Genomic DNA, 12,832 nt, shown 5'->3' with positions numbered 1-12,832 from the left:
CCTAAAGTCTTGGGCTGACGTGATCCTACCTTGCAAGCAGCTATCACTGACTGTACTTGGTTAAACAGACACAAACTTCCCAGTGAATTCACACCTTTCTGGAAAGCAGAAGCACCGCTGGCTGAAGGATCTTGCACATGAGCAAACATGCTCTCCAGGTGACTGTAGATCTTCATGAAGTCCTCATTTCGGCTGAGTTCATTCTTTGCCCGGGTCATTCCTTCAGAAAGTATGAAAAGGTTTAACAAATGAACAATAGCAAAGCTGATGACAATTACTGCTTATTAAAAAGAAATTAAACTTTAACTCTGAAGACAAATATCAGATCTTAACATGAAAGTCAACAATATGTTCTAGTTTGACATTTTTGCTTGTTTGTTTTGAGTCAGGGTTTCTCTATGTAGTCCTGACTATCCTAGACCAGGTTAGCCTCAAACTCAAAGATGCCCCTGCCCCTGACTCCACATTTATAATGCATTATTTTCTAGCAAGCTATCAAAAACAATGAAATATGAACTTCATTGCATTAGTCCATTGCTTTTAAAAACAAAGTATTTAAAGTTAACTCAAGTTACATAGTAATGAAATGACTCCCAAGGACACTCTGGTACTCCCATAAGTCAGGGCATTGCTCAACTTTCATAGAAGCTTTGTAGCAGATGGGAACTAACACAAGAGACCCACAACTGTACAATGTGAGGAGAATGAAAGGCCATGGAATACTCAGTCCTAAATGAGATATCCATTGTAATTGTAAAAAGCGGCGCTCAAGAGACAGAGCTTGGGTGGAAGGGTTTTTTTTTTTTTTTTTCTTAATTGGGGGAAAGTGAATGGGAAAAGGGAGGAGGGGAGAGGGAAGACTGGCTTCTGGGGATAGGAATAACAGGAGAGGGGCAGAGAGAGAAAAGGAGGGGGGGGGACAGAGAGACAGGAAAGCAGCAGAGAAAAATGAGAAAACAGGGAAATGGGAGGTGGGCAGGGCATTTTTAAAAGAGAACCTATTGAATGTGCATAGGTGGTGCTCTTAGTGGCTACAGCTGAGGGCATATCCTGTCAGAACCCCAAGGTCAGGCCAATACAGATGCCTGAGTACAAATAATGTCGTCCTCCCCTCAGGGACTGGAAATATGTAGAAGATGAGGTGGTACAGTGTAAGAGCCAGAGAGGATGGAGGACACCTTGCAAACAAGGCCTTCTGGACATGACAGGATCAGCACACAGGAACTCATCAGCACCGAGGGGGAAGTGGACACAAGCTTGCAAAGGAAAAATTAGTTCTCTCAAATGGAGTATCACTGTGTGTACAAACCACATTTGTAAGGCTCCATACCCGTGGACACCATCACAAAAGGTATCTTTGTGTCAAATTATTCTGTATGGGTATTTCTTTTTTTTTTTTTTTTTTTTTTTTTGCCTTACTGGTCTTTTGCTTATTTATGGCTTCTGACTTTGTATTTTTATGGGTTTTGTATGTGTATGTGTATAAATACATTTTTTTTTGCTTGTTTGTTTTCTAAGAAGAGAAAGAAAGAATGAATAGAGTTGGATCACTGGGAGGATCTGGGAGAAGATGTAGAGGAAACAGTGACCAGAATATATTGCATGAAAAATTTTATTTTTAATGAAAAAAAAAAAAAAAGAATAAAAGAAGTTACCTGAAGTTTGACTCCAACTGCTCAATAACCTGAACTAAAATAACACATTTCATTGTTCTTTAAAGTAATTTCATATAACTTACCTTTAGTTCCATCCATGATTCCAGAAAGGAAGAAATACAAGGATCGCATCCCCATTTGCTGCAATAACTCATATCCGTGATATAAACTAATGCATATGGCAAACTCTCCCTCAATTATGCCTTGCTGAATTCCCTGGAAGAAACACATGTCAAATTTAACCAGAGAAGAAAGTGAAGATACACCCTCTGTGCCAATTGTTACTGTAACAAAATATGGTTCAAATAATCAGAATAACTGTTACACCAGTTATAACTTGATAGTTTTACCGGGTGTCATGTTTCAGGGTGGGGCTATGGAAGTACCATGTAGTTTCCATATAAAGCCTGTCTCTTTAAAAAAAATCAACAGGAAACCAGTATTTATAATTTTTCATCATAAGTAAATTACTTGCAACATATAGGTTCATGTTTTCTTTCAAAGCTACTAATAATTATCTATCATAGGTAAAACACTGAGGCAAATATGAGTTATGAAAAGACTTAGCCTCATGAAGGATAAATATTTGTTTGTTTTGTTAATCTCTCTGTCTCTGTCTCTGTCTCTCTCTCTCTGTCTCTCTCTCTCTGTGTGTGCCTGAGTATGGCCTCAAGCTGGCCTAGAACTTGGTATATAGCCCAGTCTGGCTTCAAACTCAACAATCCTCCTGTCTTTGTCTAACAAGTGCTGGGATTGTAGACAGGTGACACCACCAAATAGGAAAAATATTCAATCAGTGTGTAATGCCAAGTAAACACGTCATCACACTGGATATTAGGCAGTCCTCTAAGTCTATTGCTATACAAACTCATTTAATCTTAGCACCGGGATGGCTATGGTCACTGTACAGAAATGAAGAAAGACATCTGTAGAGCTTTAAAAGATCATCATACTTATTTTCCTACATTTGATAAAGGCATGATTTCCTCCTTCCCTCTCCCACCCTTCTGTCCTGTCTTCCTTCCACTTATCTACTTTGTTTATTTGAGACAGGACTCCCCACCTGTAGCCTCGCCTGTCTTAGAACTCTGAGCAACCCAGCAATCTTCTGGCCTCAACCTCCCCCAGGATGAAATCATGGGCATTGGTTATCACTTCCAACTTAAATCCCTAGTTTCAGCCGGGCATTGGTGGCGCATGCCTTTAATCCCAGCACTCAGGAGGCAGAGGCAGGCAGAGATCTGTGAGTTCAAGGTCAGCCTGGTCTACAGAGCAAATTCCAGGATAGGCTCCAAAGTTACAGAGAAACCCTACCTTGAAAAAAAAAAAAAAAAAAAAAAAAAAAAAGGAAAAGAATCCCTAGTTTCTTGCCATAACATTGCAAACTAGTCCCATGTGGTCACATTTACACTAACAACCTCTAATCCCTGCCTCAGCCACATCACTTTCTGTCCTCTTTCAATTGTCTCTTGCCTTTGCATATGATTTTATTCTCAGTTCAAAGGACTCAGAACCTGTTTTCATGATGAACATCTTTTAACTTTAGACAGTCTGAGAAAAATTTTCCTATTCATCCATTATTTTTCTAGTAAAATTAAACAAGCGTGTGGGCCAGCATAATGTCTCAGCAGGTAAAGGCATTTACCAACAAGACTAATGACCTGAATTCAATCCCTAAACCTATAGGGTAGAAGAGAACTTACTCTCACAAGTTGTCCTGACCTCCAGACACATCATGGCATACACATTCCTATGTATGTACACAGGCACACACACACACACACAAATCAATACATCAATCAATTAATAAAAACAAGTAAATGCAATTTTCTTTGTTTTAAAGAAGCTTACTAGAATGTTTTCTATGACTTCTGGTGTCAAGAATTAGACTAAATTGCCAAGTGGTGGTGATGCACATCTTTAATCCCAGCATTCTGGAAGCAGAGGCAGGAGGATCTCTTGAGTTCAAGGCCAGCCTGGTATACAGAGCTAATTCCAGGACAGCCAAGGCTAAACAAAGAAACCATGTCTCAAATACAAAACAAACCAACAACATGAAAAGAACTGGACTACATGCTATGGTTTTAAATTTTAATCACAAGTAGACTAAAAGGCAATTTGTTAAAAGCTAAAATATGTAGGCTGGGAAAGAGCTCAGCAGGGAATGGCTCAAACTATACAAGTCTGATGGCCCAAACTTCATCCCTGAACCTGAAAGATTTTAGTTTGCAGAGCAAGGATGTAGGAAAGGGGCAGATGAATAATTCTTGCAAGCAGAATATAGAAAAATCATAAAGAATGGACACTGACATGGGAGGAAAAGACAGAAATTATGAAAACAAGAAAGGTTACTGTGGTGATGGGGCTAGTGGTTATATGCTAGACTGATCTTGTTAAATAGGGCTAGTTACAGCCAAGAGAAAGCCAGAGTATGAAAAAAGTTTCTCACAGGTCTTGGCCCAAACAAGGAAATAGGCCCCCAACCCTGGAACAAATGGTCCCAGATGAACAGACCTGTCTGGGTCACTCCTGGCCTACAGACAGTCTGGGGACATTACAAGTCATTCTATGGTTTATCCTTTGAATAAGAACAGGTCATACCTGGGTGATCTCTCAAACATGAGATCATACTTTGTAATCAATCACCTTGTGCCCCATGCATGTATGCTGGTTGCGGTCTTTCTCTATAAAAAGGAGCCTGAACCCTTTGAGGGGTGTGCAGCTTTCCTCAAGATTGCTGACACCCGAGTGCACTCGCTCAATAAACACCTCTTGCTTGTTGCATCTCCTGGTTTTGGTGTTTGTGTCACAGGGCTCTCCCACAGGCCCATCGGGACCCCGGAATTAGGGTCCAACAAACCCACATGCAAACACAGATACGAGTTTGACATGATGGTGTATGCCTTTAATCTCAGCAAGGACAGGCAGGTATATGTGAGGTCAAGTCTAGCCTGGTCTACTACAGAGTTTGGGTTCAGCCAGGGCTATATAGTTGAGTCCCTACCTCAAAACCAAACAAAAACCTGGGGCGAGACACAGCACAACTGTACCTCCAGCACTCCTATGGTAAAATGGGAGGCAGAGGTTGGTGGGCCAGCAGTGAGGCAGCACAAATAATAAGAAAGACTTGCCTCAGCAAGGAGGAAGGTGCCAACAGACTCTTGAATGTTGCTCTCCAGCCACGAGTACCAGGGATGGGGTGGGGGGTGTTGCATACATGAGTTTTTATTAAATTAATCTATTTGGTGTGTGTGTGGGTGTGGGTAGGTGGGTACATCTGTGCCACGGCACACACAAGCAGGTTGGAGGACAATCCTGCTCCCATCACATGGGTCTCCATGACAACTCAGGTCATCGGGCTGGGTGACAAATGCTGCTAGCAGCTGCTGAGCCATCTCCTCTCCCTCCTTCCCCCTCCCCCGCCTTTTTTTAAAAAGGTGTTCTCATAGCAATCCTTTCACCTCAGTTTCCCAAATACAAGAATTACAAATGTGAACCTACACATCTGCAATAAATGGTATGTAAATCCTTTTTGAACTAATTAATATATACCTAAGAATTTATCATTTACATTTTACCAGGCACTCAATAAAAATTTAATCAGTCTCCAAAATTTATTTAAAAATACGTACCACAATATTTGGGGATGGGTTCTTCCTAAATTGGTCTCTTGCCAGAATTAACTGGTATTTTGTTAGATTGGGGATGTCTCTTCTCATCAAAACATTTCTCTGAATCAAGGGACTGGCAAATGTTTCCAAAATCTGCAAATTCAAAAGAAATTTAGTTCAAGCTTACTTTCAAGTCCTTTTTCAAATACAATGACTATCATATATTAAAAGTTTTAATTTAATGAAATATACCATGAAATTAATTTTTAAATGAACATAAGATACCAAAATTCCAAAGGACTGGCATTTATATCTAGACACCATCCACCTAGGAGTTAGCAAAAGCATGCATTCCACTATGTTCAACTGTAATGTAACACCACGCTTATTCTTTTCATTTCCTTCACAGCACTGGGGGTTGAACTCAAAGTCTTGCACAAGGCAGGCAGGCTCTACCACTTCCACATCCATCCCCAATCCTACTTCTTTCTTTTCCTAAGTCACTCTCTCCTCCTTTCCTCCCTCTCTCTGTCTCTCTCCTTCTCTTCCTTCCTCCCCTCCTAGACAAAATTTTTCACTGCATAGCCCTGGCTGGCCCCAAACATGTTATATACACTAAGTTGGCCAGGAACTCACAGAGATTTGCCTGCCTTTGCCTCCCAAGTGCTGGGACTAAAGCTATGTGCAGCTATGCCTGGCCTTTTAGCTTATTTCTAAATCAGGGCACGTCCAAATGTGAGGAAAGGGAAATTTACCCTGTCTCTCAGTGGGCTAAGTGGAAAAAAATTGAAACCATCTTTCATCCATGAGGAGGAAGGTTTGAAAACACACAGTTCTCTCCTGTGAGACTGATTATAAAGGACAGACATTACTTGCCTCAAAAATCAAACTCTAGCAGTCTCTCAAATGGTAACTGGGCCAGAGAACTCCTCGTTGTGAGGTGGCCAATGTGTCCACTGCAGGATGTTAGTCACTTTCTGTTCTCTATACACTAGGAGCAGTACTCTATATCCTTTCTCCCCTGTCCCCCTACTCCCAATAAAACAACAAAGAGTGGAGATTTTTGCCAGACATCTGGCAAGGAAAACCATTTCCATTTGAAAATCATATTGTGAGACTATTATAAAGAAGCTGGGCACTGATGGTGCACACCTTTAATCCCAGCACTTGAGAGGCAGAGGCAGGCAGATCTCTGTGAGTTTGAGGCTAGCCTGGTCTACAGAGTGAGTTCCAGGACAGCTGGGACTGTTACACAGAGAAACCCTGTCTCGAAAAACATACATACATACATACATACATACATACATACATACATACATACAAGAAACTTCTGAACTAGCTGGTGATGGCACACGCCTTTAATCCCAATCAGGAGACAGAGGCAGGTGGACCTCTGTGAGTTCAAAACCAGCCTGGTCTACAGAGCAAGTTCCAAGATAGGTGACAAAGCTATACAGAGAAACCCTGTCTCGAAAAACCTAAAGAAAAAAAGGAAAAAAGGAAGGAAATAAAAGAAAATAGGGTTAGTCCTTAAAGACTGACCCACTGGGCTGGAGAGATGGCTCAGAGGTTATACGCACTAAGTGCTTTTCCAGTTGACCTGGGTTCAGTTCCAAGCACCCACATGGCAGTCACAACTGTCTGTAGCTCCAGTTCCATAGCAAAACACCAATCACATTAAAAAAGAAAGAAACTTCTGCCAGTACCTAGAAGCAGAAGCAGACAGAGTTCTGTGAGTCCTTGTCTCAAAAACAAAAAGAAACTCCCAGCTGAATGACAGATATGTTCACTTTGGAAAAACTTAGAGCCATGGTTTACTGCTTATATACATCTATGCCTGTATGCATTTCATACTGTAGTTCAAACAATCACCAAAAAAATATACAATCAAATGCCTGGTGGTGGTAGCACTGCTAGTCCATCCTAGCAGGGGCAGGCAGATCTCTGAGTTCAAGGTCAGCCTGGTCTAAAGAGCAATTTCTAGGAAAGCCAAAGCTATACAGAGAAACCCTGTCTTGAAAACCAGCATTCGTGAGTGTGTGTACTCAGTTCACAAGGCCTCAACCATAGAGTACCACAGGGAAGTAAGGAATGTTGAGAGCAGAAGAAATAATCTTCCCCAGGGAAGAGAACACCAGCTGGCTGTGTAATAGCAAATGGTCAGCCCTGAAAACACACAGGCATATGTAACACTATACAGACTGAGGTAGAGGTAGTTATACATTCAGGGGTACATACACACATAGTTTCTCTCCTCCCCTCCCCGTCCCGTCCCGTCCCGTCCCCTCTCTCACCAGGAATGTTGCCACACTCCTTGTAGAGGGCAAAAAGGTCCTGGTGCCCACAAATAAGCACCAGAGAGGCCAGGAAAGTTAAACACACAGCTGGTCTCTCCAAAGAAAGAAGATACTTGGCTGTCCTCCAGGAAAGTTGTAGTTAAGACTTGGTGGCCCTTTGCTGTCTAATGAGCCCATACCCCCAGAATTTATGTTTTACTTCTGCACACCCTTTCCCCCTAAAACCTTGAGCATCACTTCTAATCCATAAAACTCATGCTTGTGAGAGGCTTTACAAAAGCCTAAGTGACTTACATGTTATCTTATGGACAGGGATTATCTTTACCTCATTTCTTCCCCCTAGACCAGTGGTTCTCAATTTTCCTCATGCTTCAACTTTACTACAGTTCCTCATGCTGTGGTGACCCCCAACCACACAATTATTTCATTGCTACTTCATAACTGTAATTTTGGGGCTGGAGAGATGGCTTAGAGGTTAAGGGAAGTAGATGCTCTTTCAGAGGTCCTGAGTTCAATTCTCAGAAACCATAGATAGCTCACAACCATCTGTAATGAGATCTGGTGCCCTCTTCTGACCTGCAGGGATACATGCAGACAGAACATTCCATACATAATAAATAAATCTTAAAAAAAAAAAAACTGTAATTTTGCTACTGTTATGAACTGGAATGTAAGTATCTGATATGCAGCCCCCAAAGGGGTCAAACCCCGCAGGCTGAGAATCGATGCCATAGACTCTTACCTAGAGCACCACTTCTAAGTCTACAAGAACCCATCTTACAGATGAAGTCATATGTACTTCATAAAGCACTTCAATGCAAACATGCCTTGAGCTTTGTTGTACTCACCAGACTGAATTAATTGTGCTGTGCTTAAATATGGTAAAAATAAAAGCGCTGATGTCAGATTATAGAAGTCTTAGCCTAGAACCAATTACCTAAAATCGGGCTGAACCAAGTTTCATTCTTTCTTCATTCAGAGCATTTCCTTATGGGCTGTAAAGCCTGTAGGGACCTCCCACAATTCCTGTAATCTTAATAATCAAGAGGAGGAGATAAGAGAGTCACAAGTTCAAGTCCAGCCTAGGCTACATAGTGAGATTCAATCTCACTGCAGGGAAAAAAGCCCAGAGTCATTTAAATATATGTTCATTAAGCAGACAGTGTCAACCCCAGCACTGCCATATCCAGCTCAATGCTACTACTCTGTTTTACAAATGGCCCATTTTGTAAAGAAAAAAAAAATGGTTTCTTGCATATAAAAATAGGGCTAACTTACCCCAAGTTTCAATTTCAGAGATGTTTTTCAACTTCATATTTATAGGAAGTACTGTACATATACTCTGCCTTTTCTAACTGAAATAATTCATCCCCAGTTCATTTATCAGAACCAGAAACTGATAAAAATGGCTTACCTGGATGTATGTCTTTTGGATAGCTCCAAGTTCTTCCCCCAGGGGGACAACGAGCTTCTCAACTCGTCTTTCATGAGAATAAGGCAAAATATCCGGAGAATCTTCAGAACGAAGCTCTACCTTCCCAATTAGTAAGTTGGTAATCACCTGCTGCACAGCCTATGCAGAATCAGAGAAGTAGAGGTATAAGTTAGATAACACACTAAATTATAAATCTGAAGCTAGCCTCAGCTCATAAGACCCTGCATCAAAAACACAATGATATAGCCAGGTCAGGCAGAGGCAGGTGGGTCTCTGTGAATTCAAGGCCAGCCTGGTCTACAGAGCAAGTTCCAGGACAGGCTCCAAAGTTACAGAGAAACCCTGTCTCAAAAAACAAAAACAAACAAAAAACCCCAAACAACAACAACAAAGCCCCACAATGATACATAAATAAATGATGTAATACATTTCTGATGTAAATTTCACTCAAAGTTTACAGTGAGACTTAAAACAATTGCATCAGGAGATGATGTAATAATGGAAGCTCATGGCACTTACCTTGATATCACTACCCGGTGTGGCACTAAGAGCCAAGATTCGAAAATGATTTGTGTATTTGACCAGTTCCCTTACAACCTTAAAAAATAAATAAATAAATAAAACAAAACTCTTTAATTTCATCTGTCCAATGTGAAAATAAAAGTTGTTCAGTTAAATGACATTATATGTGGTCTACTATGGATATTCTGATGCATGGACCTACCAATAATCATCTCATCACATAAACAAATGATGTAGGTTTCATGATACTCACACTGAATCTTGACTATTGTTTGAAACATATTAATAATTTTTATTAATATTTTTTTAGAAGATGCTAGACATCACACACAAGGTGTAACATTATATACAAAGTAGACTTCGGTAGAACTGTTTTGATTAAGAACCAATAAGCTAGCACACTTACAATCACAGTACTCAGGAGGCTGAGATTGAAGAACTGCCAAAAATCAAGGTTAGCCTGGGCAGCATAGTGAGTTCTCAGCCAGACTGGGCAATAGACAGAGGTCCAGAAAATAGAGGGAAAACCAGAACTGATAAAAAAAAAAAAAAAAAAAAAAAGGCCTGACGACATAGCTTAGGGGAAAAGTACTTGCCGAGCACGCACAAGGAAAGTCCTAAGGTTCATCCCCAGCATGGCAGAAACAAAAGCTTTCATGTAAAATAAAATATCTCTAATAACTGATTTTGTCTTATTGTTTATTCTAGTTGGCTTTTTGCTGCTGTGAGGGAATACTGACTAAAAGCAACTTTCGAGAGGAAAGGGTTTGTTTCATCTGACAAGTTACAGCTGATGGCTGAAGTGATGGAAGTCCATTTCATTGTGAGATGAAATGAAGCAGAGACCATCATGGAAGAAAGCTGCTTACTGGCCTGCTGGCCTTGCTTTCTCAAGCAACTCAGATCTACCTGCCAGGGGTGGCAGCACTCACAGGGGGCTGGCCACCCCCACAGTAATCATTAATCAAGTGGTGGCACACGCCTTTAGTCCCAGCACTCAGGAGGCAGGGGCAGGTGGATCTCTGTGAGGAGTTCTAGGAAAGCCTTCAAAGCTACATAAAGAAACCTTGTCTCAAAAGAAAAAAAAAGAAAAGGACCCACAAACATATCGATAGGCCCAACCTATGGAGGCAATTGCTCAGCTGAGGGTCCCTCTTTCCAGGTAACTCTACTTTGTGTCAAGCTGGACAAAAACCAGTCAGCAGTGTGCTTGAAGTGATGTTCTCAGATATGAAAGGCAAAGGCCGATGTCTTGCTCGTGGCTATAATATCAGCGGCACTTGGGGGGCTGAGGCAGGAGGACAGTCAAGAGTTTAAGGACAGCCTGGGCTACACGGTGAGTTTCATCCTGTGCTACACTATGAGGTAATGGTACTGTTATTCTGTGACTCAGCAAATTGTATATTTCATGGAGCTTATACACCTGTTTTCACTCACATCTAGAATGATTCCAGGCTATTCTGTTACTAGTTAAGTCAATATGTCAATTGTATTCATTAAAAGCACAAGATTTGCAGTTTTTGAAAAAACAGGCTGTGATTCTCCACAGAAGAGCCTGTACTCATGCTCAGTATGTCTCACTTTCCATAATTCTTCCTAGAGAAGTCTATACCCATGCTCTGAGGTGTGTCTTACTTTCTTCTAGACACCTTCTCTTAATCTTTGTACTGGAACCTATATTAAAATATTAAATCCCAACTCTGCTTCAAAAAAAAAAAGAATCACGTAATTCCTAGACACCTTTCGAAAATGAGTTAAATAGAAACTAATTCTACAAAGGGAATTTCCATGAAGCTGGAATAAGTTTAAACTATCTCTCAACATGGGTGTAGTGATAAGTGATGTAATCTAGCATTGAGAAAGGAGGAGGAAGACCAGGACTTCCGGGTCATCCTTGGCTACAGAGTGAGTTCAAAGCCAGTTCTGGCACCAAAAAACAAAAACAAAACAAAAAGAAAACCAAATAAATAAATAAAAAAAGCAATAAATATCTTCCTTAAATGTAAATTTCAATACAATCTGTACTAATCTGGAAAGATAACAAATATATTTCCTAGATATAAAGTGATAACAGTAAGAAAGATAATTCTCCCTAGGATAATACAGAATAATATAATAATACTTATCTCCAAGGAAACTAGAGATCATAAACTGGCAGTGAAATCCAGGACCTTTCCTTTCTTTCTTTCTCCCACTTCTGTTCCTACTCTGAGTCCTCAACCTACTGTCTGTCATCACTTTCGGTAAGACCACCAGCTTTACTGCTTTCCACACACACACGATTTCAATTTCACTATGATCTTTACTCCCTACTGTATAATGGCTATTACACATCTCAACAGTCACCGGTTATGATGGCATATGCATATAATCCCAGGACTCTAGAGGCTGATTTAGGAATATTCCAAGTCAGAGGCCAATCTGGATTCATAGGGAAAACCAGTCTTAACAACAACAGTATCAGATCCTCCAACTGGACACATATAATAAAGGCTACTTGGGCTGGAGAAACACCATGCAGTTAAAGGTGCTTTTGCAAAAAAAAAAAAAAAATTGACTTCTGTCCCAACACCTATGCTGGCCATCTGGAACTCTAGCTCTAGGGTATTCAACAACCTACTCTGGGCTCCAAGGGCACCTTCAATCACAGGTGCAGACCCACCCACTCATGCATATATATGCAACTAAAAGTCAATAAAAACAAATACCAAGGTAGAACAACAGAGCAGACATCTCCATACAAAAAGGAAAGAGATCATTTCTATTTAGTGAAAAGAGATGAATGTTTCTATGACCAAACCCAGCTGAGTCAAGTGCTTCTCAGAGTACTCTCAACTGGAAGGTACAGTTAGGTATATTGCACATGTCACTAACACCTTTTAACACTGACAATTGTTTCTTATCTTACCCAAATGCCAAAACAATGGCAATATATAACCACTTTCAAAGTTTGAATTATTACTGCCTAAATTCCACATATGTCCTACTTTAAATTATTGCCTAAACTAAGACCGGGCTTATCTATAGGCTAAACAGCTTTGCCTACTTTATTTAAGAATGCTTTCATGCCAGGTACTCTACTTAAGGGAAGAACAATTTAACAATTCATTGGAATGCTTCATTTTGGAACTCTGGTGAGGCCTAAGGGTCAAAGAAGGCTCTTGTGCAAGAATGCAAATATACTGTTTAGATAATTCCTATGGAAGAGCATAAGATACGAAGAGAAGCAAATTCTTCAACTGGGAAGGAAACCAAGAAACACGTTCCACATTTGACATTAATGGCCCTGCTAAAGTTAGGTGGCAAGCAGAG

General features: G+C 40.6%; 1 protein-coding gene across 1 annotated transcript in view; it reads right to left on the bottom strand.

Moving 5' to 3' along the window:
- Positions 1–12,832, bottom strand: part of Fancm (FA complementation group M) — a 50,694-nt gene that overhangs the window by 36,049 nt on the left and 1,813 nt on the right. Inside the window, exons 3-7 of the mRNA XM_051195913.1 lie at positions 9,518–9,595; positions 8,978–9,136; positions 5,288–5,419; positions 1,739–1,871; positions 95–220 (exon numbers count right to left, since the gene is read on the bottom strand). Coding sequence (XP_051051870.1) covers positions 95–220; positions 1,739–1,871; positions 5,288–5,419; positions 8,978–9,136; positions 9,518–9,595 — 628 coding nt within the window. The remainder of the gene's footprint in view (positions 1–94; positions 221–1,738; positions 1,872–5,287; positions 5,420–8,977; positions 9,137–9,517; positions 9,596–12,832) is intronic.

This window comes from Phodopus roborovskii, unplaced genomic scaffold (assembly GCF_943737965.1).
Source record: "Phodopus roborovskii unplaced genomic scaffold, PHOROB, whole genome shotgun sequence".
Taxonomy (NCBI): domain Eukaryota; kingdom Metazoa; phylum Chordata; class Mammalia; order Rodentia; family Cricetidae; genus Phodopus; species Phodopus roborovskii.
This window is presented reverse-complemented; position numbering and strand designations above follow the sequence as displayed.